Source organism: Elephantulus edwardii, unplaced genomic scaffold (assembly GCF_000299155.1).
Source record: "Elephantulus edwardii isolate Elephantulus edwardi_28Jun2011 unplaced genomic scaffold, EleEdw1.0 scaffold00281, whole genome shotgun sequence".
In the NCBI taxonomy this organism is placed as follows: domain Eukaryota; kingdom Metazoa; phylum Chordata; class Mammalia; order Macroscelidea; family Macroscelididae; genus Elephantulus; species Elephantulus edwardii.
Window position 1 is genome coordinate 2473969 of NW_006400031.1, and position 24206 is coordinate 2498174.

At 41.9% G+C, this 24206-nt stretch overlaps 1 protein-coding gene across 1 annotated transcript in view; it reads left to right on the forward strand.

Annotated features, from left to right (window-relative positions):
• NMNAT3 (nicotinamide nucleotide adenylyltransferase 3) overlaps nucleotides 1-24206 on the forward strand; it is a 102257-nt gene that overhangs the window by 55285 nt on the left and 22766 nt on the right. Inside the window, exon 2 of the mRNA XM_006900347.1 lies at nucleotides 18707-18890. Within this exon, the coding sequence (XP_006900409.1) occupies nucleotides 18707-18890 (184 nt within the window). The remainder of the gene's footprint in view (nucleotides 1-18706; nucleotides 18891-24206) is intronic.

Here is a 24206-nt window from a genome sequence, read left to right on the forward strand (position 1 = left end):
TTCCTACCTCTCCAACATTATTACTTGCTCTCCTGTTAAACTTTGCCACTGCTACTGGAGTGAGATGGTATCTCATTGTGGTTTTAATTTGCATCTCTCTTATTGCCAGTGATTTTGGGTACTTCTTCATGTAAGACCCAGATTTAAAATATGTAAATATATAAATATATATAGTATGTTTTGTATGAAGTTTACACGACGTTTAGGTTCCTTTCAACACTGGTTGTGCTTCCTCCAAGACAGATTGGTTTGTTCTTTTGGTCACCCGTGGTCTATTCAGGATTCTTCTCTAACAACACAATTCGAAAGCATCAGTTCTTCAGTCTTCTTTCTCCGTTGTACAACTTTCCAATGTGTACAAAGCATTGAAAGACCTTTGGCTTGGGTCAGGTGCACCTTAGTTTCTAAACTGGCATTCTTCCTCGTTAGCGGCTTTAGATAGGTTTTTAGGCAACAGATTTTTACTCAAGGCAACATGTCTCTTGACCATTATTCCTTTGCCTCTCTTATGTACACTTTAGGTTTTGCTATACTTAGTATTTTTTTTGCATTTATTCATTTCCCCAGGTTCTTTGTACCTATTAATAATTCAGTCCTAAGTCTTCAAAAAGCTCTCTAAAAGCTCATGTACCAACAAAGTGATTGGTGATCTTTTCCTTTTTGTTTCTGTTCAAGTCCTTCCTCAAGTCCTTCAGCTTCTATCTAACACAATTCTTTATGATTGCCATCCTGGGATTTCATTCTCTCTTTTCCTGGGGATTCAATTTACCCATCTGCTGATTCAAAATTCTTGTTTCTTGGGTCCCACACATTGCACTTCTTTGGGTTACTCTCTTGTTTTGATGGAATGTATCTTCCACCAGCTTTCTGAGAAAGATTGTATGGTGATAAATTTTCCAATAACTTGCATGTATAATAAATACTACTTTATTCCAATTTACGTCATCTCAGGGATCAGTAAACTGTATCCTCTCATCTGTGAATGGTCTACAAATAGCATATACATTTTTTTCCTTATCTACCTATCTTTTTTAAAAAAACCATAAACTGGAACAGAGACAGATTTTTCTTGAGGAGATCAGCTAAGAAATATGAAAGTATTTGGCTTAATATGATATAAGATAGATGTCAGAGTAGAGGTGATATAGTGGAACAAGTGGACAATTGCCCTTTTAATGTTTCTTTTCACTTTAACACTTGATTTGTGTTATTTAGAATGTCTTCTTTTTCTCCCACTCTTTTTTAAATTTTTTAATTAGTATTACTCATTTTAATGAAAATTTTCAGAGATTTTGGATTTCCATTCACTCATTGTTGCATTTTTCTCCCTGCTCACCCCCTCCTCTCCAATTCACTCTTCTCTTTGAAAAGTAAAAGAAAAATTCTTTCATTGTTATACAGTTCCTCCCACCAAGTCCACACCACTATGCAGCCTTCATTCTAGACTCCTGTCATGACAATACCTAATCATATATCCCTTTTAAACAGTCCTTTCCCTCATCTGTTTCAATGCAGTAGACATTATTTATCCCATCTTTCTCAGTCTCCCCCCAACCCTAATAAAAGAGTCCTGTTTTACAACAGTGGCACTATGCAGTATTTGTCATTTTGTGACTGAGGTATTTCTCTCAGCTTAATGTCCTCCAGGGTCATCCATTTTCAATGTTAGATGAGTTCCTTATTTTTCAATGCAGCGTAGTATTCCATGGTGTGAATATATCAGAGCTTCTCTAGCCATTCGTTTGTTGATGGGCACTTAGATTTTTTTTCCAGCTCTTTTTTTTTTAATGTTCACTTGCTTTCAAAGTTTGTATACCTTGTGTTTCACACAATTATTCATTCACATTGTGTTTCACACAATCATTCCCATGTATTGTGTTTTATAATATGAATCACCATTGGATCTTGCTCGTCAGTACCCTGTCTTTTCTTTTTCACCTGGATCCTTCCCATTTCCTTCACCCCCTTCCTCTACCCACCAAACTGTGCAACCCTCTGCTCCCACCCCTTTCCCCTTTGGGTTCCCATGTATGTTTTACTAGTTATCCTTCTACTTTTATAATAGTGGTCTTGTCCTTATGAGACTGAGTTAGTTCACTCAGCATAATGCTCTCCAGCCTCTCCAGTCCATAGTATGTTTCAGAATCATTGCTCCTATGTGCTGCGTAGTATTCTGTTATGTAAATGTACCACAATTTCTCAAACCATTCAGTTGTGTTTGGACATTTGGGCTGTTTCCATGTTCTTGCGGTGGTGAATAACGCTGCTTTGAACATTCATGTACAAATCTTCACTTGTGTCTCAGTTCTGATTTCCTTGGAGTATATTCCTCGTGGTGGAATAGCTGGGTCATATAGAGTTTCTATGGTCAACCCTGTAGGAAAGGCCAAACTGCCTTCCAGAATGGTTGTACCATTTTAAAATCCCACCAACAGTGGATGAGAGGTTCCACTTCTCCAACACTTACTGCATTTTTTATGGCAAACAGAAACATGAAGAAATGCTCAAAATCACTGGCAATAAAAGAGATGCAATCAAAACCACAATGAGAGACCATCTCACTCCAGTAGCAGTGGCAAAGTTTAGTAGTGTTGCTTGTACATTTTTAAGGAATTATGTTAAGAATATACAACACATACTGTGTGTAACCCCCAGTTCCTAACATATTTACTATTCAACGTGTATAGAAAAATGTTAACTTACCTTCTTCTCATCTGTTAGAAGTGTGACTGAATACAGGATTCTCAGTGGGAATTCATTTTCCTTCAATGTTTTGAAGGCACTGCTCCCTCTCACCTGAATTCCAGCATTGCTTTTCCCACTTCTGTTCATTTTAACTTCCGATTGTCTTTTTGGAAACATCTAGTATCTTCTCTTTAAACCTGGTGGCCTAAAATCATGTAATATTTCACTCTCATATGATTCTTCTTTTCTTCAACATACTGAGCTCTGAAAAAGGCTTTTGAAATTGAAAATCTATCTGACAGAATATTTGTTTCTCTGATCATTTCGCCCCTCTGTTTTTCTGTTCTCTTTCAGTAAGTTCTTTTCATTAGATGTTGAACCTACTAAATTGATCCTGTAATTTTGTCTTTTGAGCATGTGTTTTTCTCAAGCTTAACCTTCTAGTTCTTCTACTATGTGATTTCAGGAGAGGGTGAAACCAATCTGCTTCTTGGAGGCAAGAAATTTGAGACTCCGACTCACTCACTTTGGACATGTTGCCAGGAGGGGTCAGTCTTTGGAGAGGGGCGTCATGCTTGGAAGAGTCAATGGACAGTGCAGGAGAGGAAGACTCTGGATGAGATGCATTGACCCAATAACTGGGGTTATAACGATAGGTGTGCCAGAGACCTTGAGATTGACTCAGGATAGAGCAAGGTCAGAGCTACTGTGCTTAAGAGGGATATGTGATTAGGTGTTATTGTCATGACAGGAATCCAGAACGAAGGCTGCACAGTGGGGTGGACTTGGGGGGAGGGATTGTATAACAATGATAGAATTTTCCTATTACTTTTCAAAGAGAAGAACAAATTGGGGGAAGCGGGGTGGACAGGGAGAAAAGTGCAGCAATGAATGAATGGAAATCCTCAGTCTCTGTAAATTTTCATTAAAATTAATAATAATTTTTTTAAAAAAATTTTTTAAAAAGAGTCACTGGAAGACATGTAACAACAGCATTTACTGGAAAATAAGCTCCATTCAGGAAGAATAAGTCTATTTCATTATCACTGTATTTCCCTAGTATTGGCCAAGTTAATCAAGTCAGCAAATACTTGTTAAGTAAATGAACATTTTTTTTTATTTCAAATGCTCATTGCCATTTCCTGTATGTAAATCATCCCATTCTTGTTTCATGGATGTGCTGTCACCTCTTATCTTTCTGACAGGATTGTATGTTGTTGTTGTTCTTGTTGTTGATAGGTGTCATCAAGTGCATCTTGACCTTTGAACAGCAGATCTGCACTTTAATCCAACCTGTACCATTCGCACCATCTCACATCTCAATCATAACAATCACTGCATCAATCTATTATGTTGGGGGTCTTCCCCTTCTCCTCTGGCCCTCGCCCTTTTCCAGCATAATGTCCCTCACCAAGGTCTGGCCCCTCCTGATGACAAACCCAAAGTGTCTTTGCCTCTAAGCAGCAACCCTGGCTGCACCTACTCCAAGACGGACTGGTTTGGTTTTTACACAGTCTGTGAAAAAATCTTCAGTCACTTCACCAGTGCATCAATGCTTTAGTTCTTCGTGTTGGCTCAAAAGCATCAGTTCTTCCGTCATCCTTCTTCATTGTCCAACATTCAGATGCATTAAAAGTAATTGAACAGACCACGATGTAGCTCAGGCACACCTTAGTTTTTTTAATTGACATCCTTGCTCTTAAACAGTTTGGAAAAGTTCTTGATGGCAGATTTTCTCAGTGCAACTCATCTTTTAATTTATTTCACCCTGAGGGTTGATTGTATATCCAAGTGAAATGAAATTGTTGACATCAATGCATCAATGTTTTCTCTCTCTCTCCATATATATATATCATATTATATTGAAGGTGTTGATTTTCTGCAGCCAGTGTTTCAATTCCTCGTTGCTTCCAGCAAGCAAGGCTGTGTCATCTGTATAATGCAGGTTGTTGGTCAGTCTTCCTCCAAACTTGATGCCACGTTTTTCTTCATACAGTCCAACTTTTTGAATTGTTTGCTCAGCATACAGATTGAATATGTATGGAGAAAGGATACAACCCTGACACACACCTTTCTGGATGTTAAAACCCTTGTTCTGTTGGTACAACTGCTCTTAGTGTAGGTATAGATTTCACGTGAGCACAGTTAAGAGATTTGGGATTCCCGTTCTTCTCAGTGTTATATGTAATTTATTATGATCCCACAGTTGAATGCCTTTGTAGTCAATAAAACATAGATAAACATCTTTTTTTAGCAGTCTCTGCTTCCAGCCAAGATCCAGCTGACTTCAGCAATGATATCCAATGTTCCACAAAATCTTCTGAATCCAGCTTTTTTAAAAAATTTATTTTATTTCATTATTTTTTGTGTGTATCATCAAATCAGATCTGACTGGTACAGGAGGAGATTGTTCCGCCTTCTCCAGCAGAGCATCTGGTGGATTCGAAGCGTATATCTCTGAGATTGCAGTTGCAGCTTCTTGCCACTAGGCCACCAGAGCTCTCCTGAATCCAGCTTTTTTTTCTGACAGTTCTTGTCAACATACTGTTCCGTCCATTTTTAAATAACCTTTAGCAAGATTTTACTTGTGTTTCATATTAACAATAGTTTCCAGATTCTGTTGGATCACTTTTGGGGGGGGGGAAATGAAAACAAATATTATATGGAACTTCATAAAATCTCCTTTTTATTCTTACAATGCCTTTGTATCTTCTGAATTATTTTTCTCCTGACTCTTGCTTTAATGGTAAGCACCTGTGTAAAATATGTCTCCTCCTCGGCTTTGCTTAACGAATCTGCCCCTGTGAAATACAGCCGGAAGCATGGGCCTCTACATGTTGATCAGGCCATAGTTCAAAGTCAGCTCATGGTTAATCGCTGTAGACCTCTGCTTCTTGTTCTTCCCAGAGATCTTCCTGTCTGGTACTCTGGAAGCCAGATTTCATCCTCCTGTCTTAACCCTGCCATTATGTGTGTCCGTCAGTATCCGGGAGTCAGTGGCCACTGACATCTAGCTTCAGAAAAAAAAAAAAGTTAAACAGCTGATCAGCTGCCAGATGAGAGAAGGCAGAATGTGGCTCCAGGGGCTCTGTAGACAAGCCCTACACTAGTCCCCCCATCTTCACACCCTCCAGCACCCCGCCTTGAGAGACCTCTCGCTCCTGCAGTTCTGAGGACGCTCCAGTGCTGTAGTCCCTAGAGCGTTGTGCTGCGACCCCAAGGGCTGCTTCTCTGAGTTCAGCTTCACTGGCAGCTCGTTGGGAGAATATAAGCGATCTCCTCCCATGTGCTTTCCCACTTCCAGAGGCCTGCTGGATGGGCAGCTTTGAGTGGCTTCCAACTTAATGGCCATGAGAGAGACGCAGTTCTGATGTACATACCTGCTTGTTTCTCGTAGCTGCTCCAGCCTCCTTCCTGCCTCCTTCCTGCCTCTTCCTGTCCTTTCCTTATTTGTTCATCCGCTCTCTGACTTTTGTTGACCATTTCTATCTGCTACTGACTACTTTCACACACTCTCTTTGGTACTTTCTTTTCTATTCCTTTATTGTCATCCTCTTAGGATTTTCAGAGCAGGTAGAGATAAAACAAGGATGCTGCCTGTAGTGATAAACTGATGTTGTTGTTGTTTGGTGCCGTCGAGTCGTAGACGACTCATAGCGACCCTATGAACGAACAGCCTGAGCACTGTTCGTACATAGAGTTTCCGGAAACAAGCCATTTCAGAAGTGGATGCCGCTCCTGCTTCCAGGCTTGATTTAGTCGGGAAGCTCCAGCCAACACTGTCCACCATGGGTTCCCATTACCACGATTGGCACATCACTGTCACAGTCTTCAGCATCACAGCCACCATGAGTTACCTCTGTGCAGCAACACACAGACCAGTGCTATACCACCTAGAAGAATGTTTGACAGGAAAACAATTTGAACCTGGCCAAGTGCCACAGATGAAAATCACCCACCTTCGGCTTGGTAGCATAACTTGAAAACCCCAAGATAAATCTAGTGTAAAAGAACAAACAGGTCTACCCTAGAGCAGATGAAATCAAGGTTCTCCTTGGAGGCAATGATTTTGAAGCTCTGTCTCACATACTTTGGAGGGACTGGGGACTGGTCATTGGAGAAGGACATCATGCTTGGAAATGTGGAGGGAAAACGCAGAAAGAGAAGACCCTGGATGAGCTGGATTGACACAATGACTTGGGTAATAGAGGCAGGTATGTAGGAGACAGTGAGATTGGCTCAGGACAGGACAAGGGCTTAGAGCTATTGTGTGTAGGGGCGCTGTGAGTCACAGGTGACTGAATGGCACATAACAACAGCCACGACTTGCTTCCTGCTTAGTAATATTCTAGGCATGTTACCCAGGATGGAAAAGTGACCTTTAAGCAGCAGTGAGTCTCGTGGGAATTACAGTGACAAGCAGGTCACCGTCTCTTGGAGCCTCAGATGCTGTGGTAGAAGTGTGTTGGGGCAGCAGTGGGGAGCAGCACAGGAGAAACGCTTGTATCTGATGAGGGCAGCTCTGTGCTGCAGTCCTGAAGGCACATAGTTCAAATCCACCAGCTACTCTGTAGGAGAAAGATGGACAGTCTCCTCCCCTGTAATTAAACTGCCTCTGAAAACCTGCTGGAGGGTCAGCTATGGTCGATTCCAACTCGATGGTACACAACAACAACAACAACAACAATGAAGGCAGGAATGGGTAAGGGCGGAGGAATAAGGGGCCGTGGCCTCACTGGAGTCTGTGAAAGAACAGTGGTAAAGGAATAAAGCTTGATTGGGATTCTGGTGACCATTTGGAGGATGAGAACGAGAGATTAGTGGTATTATTCTTCGCCTCCCTTTTCATTTGAACTCAAATTGTTATTTTTATGGACTCTCCTCTCCAAGGTGCTGTAACAAAGCATTGCTCGCTCAGCGCATGACCTGACTTATCAAGATGAACTGATCATTGCTGACGCCTCTGTGTCCAGCCTGCCCAGAAGGAGCCCCCCGCCCTCCCGCCCCACCCCACTCTGAGCTTCCTCGTAAGAGAGGCAGAGAGTAAAGTGATGTTGAAAGGCAAAGTGCCTCAGAGAGTCAGCATTCAGTAGGAGAGTGAGTCCTTCTCGCCTCATTTCTTTTGAAAAGGAGGAGAACTAATATGTATTGGAAAAGGGGTCTGGTTTTATGTACTGAGACTGACATGTGCAGGAAGACTGTAACTCTGAGTTCCATGACATCTCAATTTGGGCTTGAGCCACTATCTTCGTGAATGGGGGACATGTAGAGAATTGTCACTGCAAAGAAACTGTCTCCTGGTTGGAAGCTTAGTCTGTTACAGAAGGCATGGTGGAGTTCAGCCTTTTATTATTATTATTATTATTATTACAAATGAAAATTTACAGAGACTTTGGATTTCCATTCATTCATTGTTGCACTTTCTCCCCTGCCCACCCCTCCCCTCCAATTTGTTCTTCTCTTTGAAAAGTAAAAGAAAAATTCTTTCATTGTTATACAATCCCTCCCCCCATGTCCACTCCACTATGCAGCCTTCATTCCGGACTCCTGTCATGACAATAATACCTAATCACATATATCCCTTTTAAACAGTTCTCTCTCTCTCATCTGTTTTAACACAGTATAGATACTTTATCTGTCTGGCTGAGTTAGATGGCTCGTTGTCCTGACATCAGAAGAGGACCCTGTGCCCCTCGCTGCCCTCTGGCTGAGCAGTCTGCCCTCCGTGGTGAGCAGTGACCACTGGCTGGTCCACCTTCACTCTTGAAGCCTCCTCAGCCTCTCTTCTCAAGGTGCTCAATAGGACCTTGCTGTCCCAAGCTCTCCCTAGTACTGTCAACGCCATGGTCCCTGGCTTTAAGGTATACTCCCTGAAGCCCCACTCACGGCCTTTCCTCACCCTGGCAGACATTCTCACTGATAATTCTCATCCTGATAGTTCTCTCAAGGAGCCTGGGGGGAAAAATCATGGATGTCTGATACACGTGGTGAAACTGACTGAGGGGGTATGTGTGCATGCCAGACAACCATTTCTACTCTATTGACATTGTTCCGTATGAGTACAGAGAAACATAGACTCAACTTCCCAGAATCCCATGTGGGAAGAAAACTGTCAGCCCTCCTGCTATATGGTTTCCAGATTTAAGATTTTATGGCCTCTTGACTCTGCTTCCCCAGCCTCAAAACCAGTAGCTTTTGTTTATGTAGCTAATGGTTATGATGGTATAGGGATCAGACTCCAACTTGTATCTATACAGCAAACCTCATTTTTCAGGCTCTTCTTTATGCCCCCAGCACACCCTGCCCTCACCCCAGAAAGGGCTTTTCAGCTCCATTTCCATGATCTTTCCTTCTCAAGCTCTGTGACTTTTAGGAAGAATTATGTCCTTTGACTCCCTGGACTCCGGATATGATGATTTTTTAAATGATAATTTTGAAACATCATCATTATAATCTTTTCACACTCAACAAAGCCCGGTGCTTACATATAAAAGTTCTAACCTTTACAAATGTTACTTTCAAAGAAGTTTTCAGAGTAGTTTCTCAGTCCAAACCTGGACATCAGATCTCCTTGTTTCAGCTGAGATCTACCATGATCCTAAAGCAACAGATTCCTCAGCTTGTACCTCAGGCAGCCAGGACGACCGTGTGGGACATGCTTCCGAGAACTCCCAGCGACCTTCCTTGGAGCAACTCTTCCACTAAAACAACAAAAACAGAGTGGATATTTTCCAGACCTCACTACAAGGTGAACAGACTGTGGGGATGGGTGACCCAGGAAGCTAACAGGCAAAACACTTCTAATGAAAGATGTAAACAGGCTGCTGTAGCCTGTAGCCCCAGGGTCATCCAGAGCCTGCACCTCCATTACTGCTGTTCACTTAAGCTTTGACATCAGTGGTAGCACAACACAAAGACACAGAGTTGAAAGGCTGGAACCCTCTCAGGCTGGGAAGTGTACTTTCCCCACATGAAACTGAACTCCAAACAGAGGGATACACTCTCAATTTCAGAATGAACCAGATCCAAATTCCCCTCCATCCCTTAACCTTACAAATCTTCAAAGAAGCTTTGCTGTCTTAGCACTAAGGCAGACAAGAGAATAAAAAGGAAAGGATAAAATATCCCTTGGGAAAAGCTCAAGTCAAGAACTTGATCTAAGGTCATTTTTGACTGTTAATAAATCTAGGTATCTAACACAAACACAAAGCTTCTCTGGCAAGGGTAATATCTCTACCTTGAGCCTAAGGGAGCCCCCCAAAAGGGGCATTGGCCAAAGCGCAGCACAATAATACCCAGACGCACGAAGGAACAAAAGAACATGAATAAGAACTGGCAGAGACAACAGAGATAATCTGTTCAGGCTTTGAGTTTGGTACTGTCAGAATACAGGTTTTAAAACAGAATGATTCTTAGACGTTAAGGATGGCAGGATTTTGTTGTATGAACTTTGGAGATGTCATCAGGAAGGACCAGTTCCTAAAAAAGGGGCAGCATGCTTGGGAAAGTAAAGAGGGAGTGAAAAAGACGAAAACCCTCACCAAGGTGGACTGACACGGGTGTAACAGCGAACCCAAGCCTGGCAGTGGTTGTGAGGGAGGTCCAGCACCAACCAGTATTTCATTCTGTTGGGATCACTGTGATTTAGAACTGACTCAGAAGCGCCTAGCAACAACAGTCTGCTTTTATTTAAACAACAACAAAAGACACTATCAATGACTTGATTTGACAAGAATCCATCAGAACTTCTAGAAATTATGAATAAGCACAATGAAGAGTCCATGAAGATCCACCAAAAAGAAATAACACTCCTGAGTGTTTACACACCAAACAACAGAATCTCAAAGTACACAAAGCAAAACTGGATAGAGTTAAAAAGAGAACTAGACAAATTCACAATCACAGGGAAAGATTGTAGCATTCCACTCTTAGCAATTGATGGAAACAGTAAAAAAAGATAATCCATAAAGATACAGCAAATGGAACTACACAGCCCATAGCATCTAATTAATGTTTATGGAACATTCCATCCAGCAGAGCACACATTATTTTTCAAGCACTTTTGCATCATTGACTGAAATAGATCTCGTTATAAACAAAACCTCAATGAATTTAAAAGAATGGAAATCACATTTTACTCTGACTGTAATAGAATTAAACTAATTAAAAACTTTAGGAAAATATTAAAACACTGGCGAATTAAATAACCCACTTATAATTAATGGATCATTGAAAAAGTTTCAAGGGAAGTGGGAAAATATATAAAATGTAATAAAAGTGAGAATACAGCATACAAAAATATATTGGATGTAGCTAATGCCGTACTAAGAGGGACATTTATAGCACTACATGCTTATATTTTAAAAGGCTGTTATATGGAGAACATTATGCTAAGCGAACTAACTCAGTCTCTTAAAGACACATACTGTATAGGGCCTTTATTGTAGAGTGTGTACAAGGATCCAAGGGGGCGGGGCATGGGCTTAAATATAGAGTCACACAATTTGATGGGTGGAGGGAGGGATTGGTAAAGGAAAAGGGAAAGGTCCAGTATGAAAAGAAATGTATAATAGCTTTATGAACTTTGTATGAAAACCAGTATAAAATAAAATTTTCTTTAAAAAGTCTGCAATACAAAAATAAAAGACATACAGATTAGAAAAAAAGTAAAACTTTCTCCACTTTTGCAAGTGGTATGATTGTCTGTAGAAAAATGTTAAGTTACCTACCAAAAAAAAGAACAAAACAAAAAACCTCCTCCGAGAATAAATGAGTAACAACTGCAAGGTAACCACCAATACACAAATACATCTTTCCATATATGAACAAGAAAAAGGGAGCTCTGGTGGCTTAGTGTTAAGGAGATGCACTATGAACCCAGAGGCACTCATATCAAATCCACCAGCTGCTTTGAGGGACAAAGATGAGCACTGACCACCCATGCAATTTACAGCTTCTGAAAACCAGCTGGAGGGTACACAATGAGCCAGTTCTGGTTTGACAATAACAAATGTGGAAACCAAAATTAAAAGCACAATACTGTTTCCTCATTTCTATCTCAAGAATCTCTAAATGAGCAAAGTAAACAAAGAAGCAAGCAGAAAAAGCAAATAATAAAGGTAAAAGCAGAAACCAATTAAATTGAAAACAGTGAAACAAAAATCTTGCTCCTTGAAAAAAGAGTAATAGAATTGATAAAACTCTCACAAACCTGAAAAAGACACAAAGAGAAGATGCAAATCAACCGGTAGCAGAATGAATAGTAAGGGCTTTGGGGCTGTACCACACAGAGAATCGATGTTGTCTCTTTGGCAGTTCGAATCCACCAGTAACTCCTCAAGAAAAAGATGGGCAATCTCCTCCTGTGTTATTTACAGCCTCAAAAATCCACTGGAGGATGAGCTATGAGTTGGTTTTGACTCCACAACAATAAGAAGCTATTGTAAATGTACCATCATGTCTCAGTCCATTTGTTTATTGATATGTGGACGGTTTCCATGTTTCTGCTATTGTGAATAAAGCTATTATAAACATCACTGTACACATCTCTTTGTGTTTCGAGTTCTGTTTTCCTTGGGATATATTTCTAGCGGTGGAATATTTGGGTCATATGGGATTTCTGTGTTCAGCTTTTTGAGGAAAATGCCAAACTGGCCTTTCAGAATGGTTGTACCCTTTTACAATCCCACCAACAGTGTATGAGAGTTCGTGTCTCTCCACAGCCTCTCCAACATTTTTTGCTTGCCATCCTGTTAAACTTTCCCACTGCTACTGAGGTGACATGATAATCTCCTTGTGGTTTTGACTTGCATCTCTTTTTCCACCAGTGATTTTGAGCATTTCTTCATGTGTCTGTTGTCCATCCGAATGTCTTCCTCTATGAAGTCTTCCCATATCTATTGCCCATTTGTGATTGGGTTCCTTGTAGAGACCCTTAGTATTCTATGCAGCACTCAAGAGTAATGATTTAAAAAAATATTTTATAACCTAGAAGAGGGTATGGGAGTGTCAGAGACAGTGCGATTGGCACAGGACAGAGCAGAGTTTAGGGCTGTTGTACATAGGGTCGCTATGAGTCGCAGGCTACTCGACGGCACATAGCAACAACAACAACAGAAGAGGGTATGTTGTGAGGAGAGACCGGTCCTTAGAGAGGGACATCATGCTTGGGAGGGTGGAGGGACAGCGCAGGAGAGGAAGGCCCTCTATGAGGTGGATTGATTCAGTGACTGGGATAATTGGGATGGGAGTGTCAGAGACAGTGCGATTGGCACAGGACAGAGCAGAGTTTAGGGCTGTTGTACATAGGGTCGCTATGAGTCGCAAGCGACTCGACGGCACATAACAACAACAAGAAGAGGGTAGGGAGCTTTAGGCTGTGTGAACTGACTTGGTCTCATGAGGACAAATACCTCTTAAGACCATTATTGTCATAATAGAAGGATAACTAGTAAGATGTGAATAAAAGTCCAAAAAGGGGAGGGGAGGCGAGCAGGTGGAAAGGATGTAAGGCTGAGGAGGGAGAGAAATCACAGGGTCTTGAGTTTGGCTGCAGAATGAAGGCCTGAAGGAATTAGGATGGATCTTGGAGGGACCTGAAAAGATGAGGTGATAGAGGGCAGAGATCAATGGTGATTAATTTTATTAAAACACGGCGTATGGGAACGATCATATGAAAAACAATGTGAATGAAGGAATGTGTGAAATACAGGGTACATGAGTGAAACACAATGTGTTATGAATGTTGAATACAAATCAATATAAAATGGGGAAAATAAAGAGCTGTTGTATTCGTTTTCTAGGACTGTCGTAGCAAAATTTTCACTAACTGAGTGGAAAAGAATGGAAATGTGTTTTATAGTTTTGGAGTCTGAGGGTCTAGATCAGGGTGTCAGTCATGTTGATTTCATTCTGAGACTTTAAAAGAAGATTGTAACTATACCACTTAACATCTTCTGGTATCCTCAGTCATTCGTTCACTTGAATCACACAGGGACCTTCCTTTGTCTCCCTGTATCTCTTCTCTTTTATCAGACAGCATTCAAATTCAGTTAGTACACACCTTACTTCAGCAGGACCTCATGTTAACTGATAGCATCTTCTTTAGACATGGACCCTGTGTCTAAACAAAGTCATGCTTATAAGTACCAGGGATTAGAACTGCAACATATCTTTTGGGACACATAATCTGAGCCATATCAACTAGAGATCATTTTAAATCTCATTAATTAAACAACTTGGAAAAATAGACAGGTTTCTCAAAAACCAAATACTAAAAGGGAAAAAAAATTCAGTAGGAAAAGGGCTTTAAACAAAATGATTTGCAGTATTTTTTCATTACTAGTTTTAATGAAAGTTTACAGAAACTTTGGATTTCCATTCATTCACTGTTGCACTTTTCTCCCTGCCCAACCTCCCCCTCAGTTGACTCTTCTCTTTGAAAAGTAAAAGAAAAATTCTTTCATTGTTATACAATCCCTCCCCCCAAGTCCACTCCACTATGAAGCCTTCATTCTGGACTCCTGTCATGACAATAATACCTAATCATATACCCCTTTTAAACAGTTCTCTCAATAATTCACAATCTTGACTAAAGGGACAGAATACAACAAGATAAGACATTCTTCTGACACACTTAGAACATGTACCAAAGTTGTCATATTCTGTTACATAAAACAAGTATTACTGTATTTCAGGTGATTAGCAAAAAAGAATCACTTCTCTCCATGCAACTAAGCTAAAAATCGATAAGCAGAACGACAGCAGCAGCAGCAAAGATTTTAAAAATCTCCTATGTTTTGTGATATGGAGAAATACTTCTAAATAATTCATAGATCAAAATCAATATCATAATGGAAATTGGGAAATATCTTTGAGCTGAATGATCATGAAAACACTACATATCAAAAGGTGTGAGGTACAAGTAAACAACATCCTTAGAAGGACATTTTATAGCCTGGCATGTGTGTGTTCGAAAATAAGACAAACTGCAAATTAATGAGCTGAGCATCCATCACAGGGAGTTAGAAAGAGGACAGCAGGAAAATAAGCCCTAAAGAAGAGAGGAGAAATGGAATCAATAAAAATATGAACGGAAATGGATGGAATCGAAATTAGCATTCAGGACCAAAAGCCATGGAAGATAAATGCTGATTCTTTGGAAGAAAAATTAATAAAATAATAAATCTTGGACAATAGCAAAGAAAAAGGAAGACAACACAACCAACACTGGGTATGAAAATAATCACATCACTGTAGGGGGGGTGCAGACATTAAATACTCAAGATAAGATCCTGAACAACCTTCTACCAGTAAAGTTCAAATTTTAGATATAATGGACAAAATCTTCAAAAAAATGTAAGTTGGTGAAAATTATAATTGATAGATTAAGAATACGAATCATGCTACAAACATTAAAGAAATTAAATGAACATGTTTCTCAGACTACACAAGGCAATAACAAAATCCCAGTTCTCAGTGGCCACAGTCCCAATTTCAATGACCTAGCTCATTAAAGTGCTTCTCTCATTGCATAAATCCCAGGTATCTTGAGAAAATCTACAGGATAGTTTCCTTCTAAGTAGCATCTTGAACATTCTAGGAAGCCTTATCTTGTGCTTTTGCCTCCTTTTAAGTGTGTCTTCCAGGTGCACTATGAGAGAGCAAAGGAATTATGCAAGAATTGTTACAGCCAAGTTTGGATCAAACATGCATCACTTCCCACTGACCAGGACTCAGTCAAATCGCAAAAATGGAAGTGCAACCCAATTTTCAGGGAAACTGAGAAATAATAACTTTCTATGGGCCCAAGAGGAGGAGAAATCAGGTTTAAACTGAACATGTGGCATTGATCTTGGCCACATGTGAAAAAAAGAGTATCAGCAGAAAGCTCGTAGCTAACATCAGGCATAACAAGGCGAGACCCACACCTACTCTGTGATCCAGCAGATTCACTCTTAGGCAGGTGTCTTAGTGGAATACCTGTCTCTGAGCACAGTGGGACATGGTGTTCATGGCTCTGTTGTTTGCAGCTGTCCAAAGGCAGAGTCAAACTAAGTGTAAAAGTACTAGTAGCTGTTGTTAGGTGCTTTTTAACTCTGGCTCATAGAAGCACAGAATGAAAGGCTGCCTGATCCTACACCACCCTCATCCTCTCCGCCGCCCACTCTTATAGTTATTGTGTCAACCCATCTCACTGAGGATCCAACAGAGTGCAGAAATTGTCACCGTCATTAATTAAGCACAAGAAAGTAAAATCTCACTGAAAATTACGCAGATGACTGAAGTAATACAACTACAGGGAACTTCCAGAATCTCAGGCTAGAATCAGGAAGAGAATGTGGAATAAGGAATAGGCTAAAAAAGAACAGGACAGCATGGGAATGGCTGCATCTGACCACCCTAATTTCATAAGGGGAACTGTCCCCATCAACAGCATCCACAACACAGAGCCAGTTCCAATGAGATCAGACATGCCCCTCACACTCATGCACCTGCTTCTACTAATTCTAACACCAATTTTACTACTTTCCAGGGTCTGAAATCTGTTGCACTAACTGCACATAGTATAGTCCTCACAGAACTATACTATACTCGTGGTTATGGGGTTTATTAGGGAAGTTAACAAGTTACCACTCAGGTTGGCAACAAGATTCAGTTTCTTAATCAAGAAGCTTCTGAAACATTCTTGCAGGTCCTTTAGCCTCCAGTCTTATAATTTTAGACCAAATGTTACAAAGTTCTCTTAGACTTGCCAATTCAGGCATCTCTCTCGTCCTCCAGCAAGCTCAGGTGAAGGCCCTTGACTCTGGCTCCACGGAGCAGTGGTCCTAGGTCAGCATTGTCTCACATCTGGTCTCTGATTCTCCACTGCAGATGCTAGTGCTTTCTCTGTGGGTAGTGCGTCCTTGCTGGTAGTGAAAGTCCCCCGGCTTTCAGCTGCTGAACCAGCTCAGTTTAAATCTCCCATAATAATTAAAGTGACCAATCTGCTCATAGAGTGTACAACACGCTCTGTTTGCAGATTCCCTCCCAAACTTGTGGCAAAATCATGGGCAATGAACAACAGACCCACTATACCACAGATATTGCTGCTACCACACAGGCCCTTAGCTGAAAGCAGAGAACACCACAGAGATGTTTATTTGTGTTTTGTTGACTGTGTTCAACTGTGGTAGTTGTTGTGTACCATTGAGTTGGAACCAACCCATAGCTGGCCCTCCAGCAGGTTTTCAGAGGCACTTAATGGCACCAGAGGAGATTGCCCATCTTCTCCTGCAGAAATATCATAATAAACTTTAGATAACACTGAGAAGAATGGAAATGTCAGAACACTTAACTGTGCTCACGTGGAACCTATGTGTAGACCAAGAAGCAGTCAGTTGAACTGAACAAGGCGATACTGTGTGGTTTAAAATCAGGAAAGGTATGTGTGAGAGTTGTATCCTTCCATTATTCTTTCTCAGTGTATGTACTCATCAAATAATCTGAGAAGCTGGACTATAAAAAATGTGCCGTCAGGATTGGAGGACTCATCAACAACTTGGGATATTCAGATCATATTAATTAGGGCATGGCATTCAACTACAGCCTTCAGTATGGATTACATCTCAGCATCAAGAAGACAAAAATCTTTACAACTGGACAATTGGTGGTAGTTGTTGTGTACCATTGAGTTGGAACCGACCCGTAGCTGACCCTCCAGCAGGTTTTCAGAGGCACTTAATCGCACCGGAGGAGATTGCCCATCTTCTCCTGCAGAAATAGCTTCAATTCAAACTGCGTACCTTTGGGTTGGCAGCGCAGTTCCTTACTGCTAAGCCACCAGAGATCCCTGTTTGTGTGTAGCTCACTATTGGTAGTAGTTGTTGTTGTTGTGTACCATCAAGTCGGAACTGACCGTCCAGCAGGTTTTCAGAGGAAGTAAATCACATAGGAGGAAGTTTCCCATCCTTCTGCAGAGCAGCTGGTGGATTTGAACCACAACTTTTTAGGATTGCAGCACAGTTCCTTACCACTAGGCCACCAGAGCTAGATAGTACAATTATTTGGAATATAGTCATACAAAGGAATCTATTACAACAGCCAGATGGGAGATGGAGTGCATGAGTTCTGGTGGTGCAGTGCATTGCAGATTGCACTGCCAGCCAAAACACTGTGCATCTCTGGTAGTTCAAATCCACCAGTGACTCCTTGGGGAAAGATGGGAGCGTCCTCCCAGGAAGAGTTACAGGACCCTTTGAAGGGTCCCATGGGTCAGAGTAGACTCAATAGCAGTGAGCTTGAGTTTTCCGTAGAAGTGAAAAAGAAAAAAATAAATAATAACGAATACTTTCAGTATTCGTGGTTCTATTTATGAACATTTTCAAAGCAGCCACGCAAATCTGTGCTTTTAAAGAATACTGCAAATGTGTGGTGAAGCTATAAAGGGAAGCACAAGGCTTAATATCATAAAAATAGAGAGAGTCATTATCTCCAATCACAGTGGGAGCTGCGACAGAGAACTTGGGGGGGGGGTTTAGAAGCGTTCAGAACCTTATGAGGTTGAAGGTTGAAACAGGCTGAATGTGCTTTATAAGTATAAAGACTGTGTAAGTACACACAGACTGTGTGTTTTATTATGTCTTATGTGCCTCTGTTTCGTAACACAATGATATAACTTCTTTACTTATTGTGGTTTATATGAAAGTTTACAAAGAAATTGGTTTTTCATTCACCCATCCATGCACATTTACCCCTTGTCCCCGTCTTGATACAGTTTTGAAAAGAAATGCTCTTTAGACATGCTAACCCTCCCAACCTCACACATTGTTATTCAGTGGAAATCTTTCTCCCGTTAGAAGTGGCCCTCGGTCCCTGAGGTAGCCCCTTGCTGTTGTAAGGAAGCTCGCGCACCCAGGAGAGGAGTCCAGGGTCAGCTCCCAGTCAGGACAGGGCACAGAGGCTTTTCAGCACCTGCCTGCCTTCAGGCTGCCAGAGGGCAGACTTCTGAGGGCGTAACGCTGCCCCTCCCCCTTGCCAGGGAAGTACCAGGTGATCGAGGGCATCGTCTCCCCCGTGAATGACAACTACAAGAAGAAGGACCTCGCGGCGGCCCGGCACCGCGTGGCCATGGCCCGGCTGGCCTTGCAGACATCCGACTGGATCCGGGTGGATCCCTGGGAGAGTGAACAGACACAGTGGATGGAGACGGTGAAGGTGCTGAGGTAAGAGCTGGTGTCTTCTCATGTGTGATGAGTCCAAGAGAGGCATCTGCAGAGCCCATGGGTGCGAGAGAGGGGCTGAGAGCTGAGGAGGCTTCGTCCAGGGTGCTCAGCCACAACCAAGAGACGTTTGCCTTAGGAGAGACCAGCCTCAGAGAGGCCCCAGAGCAGCTAAAAACAACTAACCACTCCCCTCCAGCCAGCGACAGGGTGCACTCTGCGGAGAGCTGCTCTTGTGAAGGATGGAGCACTAGTCCAGCGCTTGCTAGCTCTGTGATTTTGGATGAGTGTCTTCACTTCTCAGAGACACATTCTCACATGCAAAATGACGACAGTGAAACCAACGAGGATTCAGAACTGTTGATGGCTTTTTGTGTTTTGTGAGGGTTTGGTTTTGTTTTCTTTTAATGCAACCCAGACCATTTTATCCTGGCCTAGGTTGCAAACCTCATTTAGATTTAAGAAGTCACATCTTCTCATTATACAAGCCCCAGGTTCTGCAAATTCAGACTTTTATTTAAAATAGAAAAATAGCCAGATTGTATATCTGATCATAGTTATTCGGGATTTTTTTTTTTCTCCTATTGGAATTACTGTTAGTGTCCAGGATTAGGAATGTAATTTTAAATCTGTTTCTCTTAGGATGATGTGTTCCTGCTTGTGTCCGGGAACCTTAAAGGGGAGGTGGGTACAGACACAGGAGCCCCCCCCCCGTGAGGTCCACATGCCCACTGCCCACACCTGTCAGAACTTTGAGGGGGACAAGGCCCGCCTAACAACCACGTGTGCAGAAGGGGACTGAAAATAGATAGAAATGGAAAATCGATGTGTCAAATGCGATAATGGTTACCCAAGGTAGACAGTGTTTGGTGGTGCTCCCCAGTTAAAAGCTTGGAAGCAGGAGTGGCATCCACTTCCATAAATAGCTTGCCTCCGGAAACCCCATGAACCAGGAGGAAGGATGAAAATCATGCAACTGTTGAGGACTTTCCTTCATAGGGTCACTATGAGTCGCCTACAACTTGACAGCACTTAACAACACAGAGAGAGACCAGTTGGTCTAGTGGACCGAAAGCAATGCTACCAAGACAAAGGTGGGTGACTCTAATCTGCAGCCCTTAGGCCTATTTTCATTGTTTTTATTCAAACAGTCTTCTGGGTCGTATAGCCTTGGTGTGTCCACTTGCCGTACGGAGATAACTTGGGGTCACTGTGAAGCTGAACACTGTGACACTGATGGGTCAAATGCAATAATGCTTACCCACGGCGGACAGTCTTTGGTGGAGCTCCCTGATTAAAACAAGCTTGGGAGAAGGAGTGGCATCCACTTCTGTAAATAGCTTGCCTCCAGAAACCCTGTGAACCTGGAGAAAGGTTGAAAGTCATGCACGCAAGTGTGTCGAGGGCTTTGGTTCATAGGGTCGCTATGAGTTGCCTATGACTCGACAGCACTTAACAACAACATATGTCTTCCACCGCCCCCTCTTTTGAAGCTCTAGGAAGTCTTACAAGTCCAGTTATAATGCTCCTTCAAAGCAAAAATTGTTAGACTGCCTCACTAACTTTGAGCATATTGTCAGGAGAAGGAAATCAGGCTCGGAAAGGTAGGGGCTCAACAAAAGAGAGGAAGGACTTCAATAAGTGAATTAGTGTAGTGACAATAGGCTTAATTATAGCAGAGATTTTGAGGACGGCAGAGGCTGAGGCAGAGGGTTGATCCATTGTGCATAGGCCTCCGTGGGTCAGAAGTGACATGAGGCAGCCAGTAACAATAAGCAGATGATCGCCTAGAAAATGGGAAGCGTAGGGAACGAGGTCGAATAATTGGCAGGTCCCTTCTTAACTTGTGTTGTTTTCACTTCACCTGCTCACAGGGTCACTGAGAGTGGCTCAGCCTCTCAGTTCTCATTTGTTTCTTACTGCTTGCCTTTTGCTACAGAAAGAACTGACTTGAAGTGCTCTGAAGTTGTTACAGGGCTGCTTCGGAACCTGTTGACAAGTTTAAAAGAGAACACGCTTTGTTTAGGGTGAAATAATTGTTTAGGGTATATGATATGCTACCTTTTTTTAAATCATCCACTGAGATAAGGAAAAAATACCTTACATTGCAAATTACATAGGAAACAAATTGACGCCTAGATTATCCTTTTAGAACGAGGAACTTAACTATCTATATGCTGAAAAAGTCATTCTTGACAAGGTGAACCTTACAAAGAAGAGTGTGGCATTAGGATCAGAGGAAGACTCAGCAGCCTGCAATACATACATGACACAACCTTGCTCACCAAAAGTAAGGAGGACTAAGTAAAGAGTTGCTATGAGTTGGAGTTGTAGTTGATTCTAGGAGCCTAGAAACAACAGGCTTCCCTGCATCCTTTAACATTGGTTCATAATTTATCCTAAAACAGAATAGCCAGTCGTGGACAAATAGGAATTGGCCCAAGTACAGTATCAAGTGACTAGAAGATCAAGGACTATAGCCTTCAATATGGATTGCATCTCAACATCAAGAAAATGGAAATCTTCATCTCTGGGCCAATAGGCAACATCATAATATATAGAGAAAAGACTGAAGTTAATAATTTCATCTTATGTGCATCTACAAACAACACCCTTGGGACCAGGAATCAGGAGACCAAAAGGTGCATTGCATTGGGAAAATCTGCTGTCAAGGACGTCTCCAGAGTGCCAACGAGCCACAATGTCAGCTAAAGACTAAGATGCACCTGATCCAAACTGTGGCGTTTTCAGTTGTTTAGTATCCATCTGAAAGCTGGATAGTGACTTAAGGATGACACAAGAACAGTCAGTGCCAGCAAGTTGTGATGCTGGAGAAGAGTATTGGATATCTTACAGACAATCAAGAGAACAAGTATAAGTCTGTCCTAGAAAAAGTGAAACCAGGACATCAAGGATGGAGAAACTCTATCTCACATACTTGGAGCATGTTGTCAGGAAAGACCAGTCCTTAGAGAAAGACATCTTGCTTGGAAGGGTGGAGGGTCAGCACAAGAGAAAAATACCTTCGATGAGATGGCTTGACACAGTGACGGTAGTGATGAGGTCAAGTGTGTTAGTGATGGGGTCAAGTGTGTCAGAGACGGTGAGGTTGGCTCAGGATAGTACAAGGTACAGAGCCATTGTTCATGGGTCACCATGAGTCATAGTGGACTTGATGGCCTTAACCACAGTGACCTGGAACAAAGCAATAGATAATCCAACAGGAATCTCACCATCTGAGAGGCAGGGCGATCTAGGACACAGGCTTTGGAGCCAAACTTACTAGCTAATTCACGTAACCTGAGTGAGTGAGCATTCTTAAACCCAAATTCCTCACCATAGAGATGACATCATCCACTTCACTGAGATACTGTGCAAACTAAATGACATTATGTGGTCGCGACACTTGGTTCATGGTCAGTACTTAATCCCATTAGTTACCCTCAACAAGATAAATTGACACAGTGGTCTCTGTGGGCTCAAGATATCAGAGATGATGAAGACAACACAGAGAGTCATAGCGTCACTGTGAGCTGTAGTTGATTCGAGGGTGCCTAGCAATAAGAAGCTTCCCTGCATCCTTTAACATTGGTTCATAATTTATCCTCCGAACAGAATAGCCAGTCATGGACCAATAGGAATCGGCCCAAGTACAGCATAAAGTGACTAGTGCTTCTGTTGGAAAATGTAGGTGGGAGCTAAGATTTCACTGAACATTATGTCTTTCTTTATTGTTTTACTGTCTCCTTAGTCCAGTGCTGATGCATCCCAGAGGTAAACAGTTCTAATCCACCAGATGCTCTGCTGGAGAAGGAGTGGCAATCTCCTCCTGTACCAGTCAGATCCGATTTGACGGTACACATACAGAAAATAATAAAATTAAAAAATTTAAAAAAAAGAAAGTACTGATGACTGGGTTTCAAGGAGAGACTTGATTTGGTTGATTAGGGGTGAGGCACCACTGGGATTGTAAGACTTTTCCTTGCGGATTCAATTGTGGGTCACTGCCCAACATCCCTAGCTTGGTGAATTAGGTTTATGCTTGATACTGAGATTTCATCCACATGAGTGGTCTCTGTGTGGCTGTAAGAATCACCTGGAAAGCTTTTAAAAAATCCTTACCTCCCAGAGCTTCTGACCTACCTGGGGCAGGTGTGAATCTTTATGTCTAAAGGTCCCTGGGTGGTACATTCTGTAGAGTTGTGGTGGGAAAATCACTGACCTGAATATCAAACCCAAGTGTGGTGTTCACCAAGAAAATATCTCCTGAGTACTCCTTCAATCTGAGTCCTTCTTCCTGTTAATTAAGAATAGCAGAGCAGGAGTCCACACTTCTCTGTGTAAGCTAAGCAAAAGATCTGTTAGAAGAATTATTTGGCAGAAGAAGACAGGGGAGAAGGAAGCATCAATAGCCCTTGTCTTGGCTAAGAAAGAAAGAGGAAATCCTTTTATAGACTCTGGAGATGAGGGAAGGAGATCATGTTTATCCAAGGGGAGCATAGAAGTTTGAGTTAACCTGTCAAAAGGGCAAGATCATCAAGTTTGTTCCTGAAAGAAGGAAGAGACACCTGGGATTGGCTCATCCCTTCCTCGGTGGGAGGGATTAGGGTAATGAGACACATGCACAGTTGTTCTTTCAAGAGCTGGTGTCTTGTGGGGAGCGTGCGCAGACTACCAAGATGGTTCTTTGCCTGATACAGCAACAGATGGACTGGTGAGGTGTGTGGTCAAGACTGAACCTTTTCAGGATAGCTGCTCTCTAGAAGGTCATACAGTGGTCACACACATGGAACTTGAAATCACTTAGGGAGTTAACTATTGTTAAGAGGAAACAGCCTCTCGTTTAAGAGTGGTTTGAGGTCTCATCATACCTGAAGTTAGCTAAATGTGGCCTTTCTAATCCCAGCCTTCCCAAGGGAGAATGCTTCCATTCAACACATCATGTTAAAAGGGAAAAGAAGTAAGAAAGTGTTCTGCCCACGAAATGCCTCTCAAAGGATATTCAATCACACATCTGAAAATTTCAAGAGTGTTTATTAATTCCACATGTGGAGACTTTCTCCCTCCTTAAGAAGGTGGGGAGGACACATAGAGCAATGGAATAGAATTGAGAACCCGGAAATTAGCCCATCTATTTATTGGCAATTGATTTTTGACAAAGAGATTAAATCAGGTGGGGAAATGACAGCCTTTTTAACAAATGGTGTTGGAAAAATTGGAAAACTATCTGCAGAAGAATTAAACAAGATCCCCACCTCACTCCATATACAAAAACCAACTCAAGGTGGATCATGGACCTAGGACTAAAACCAAGGACTG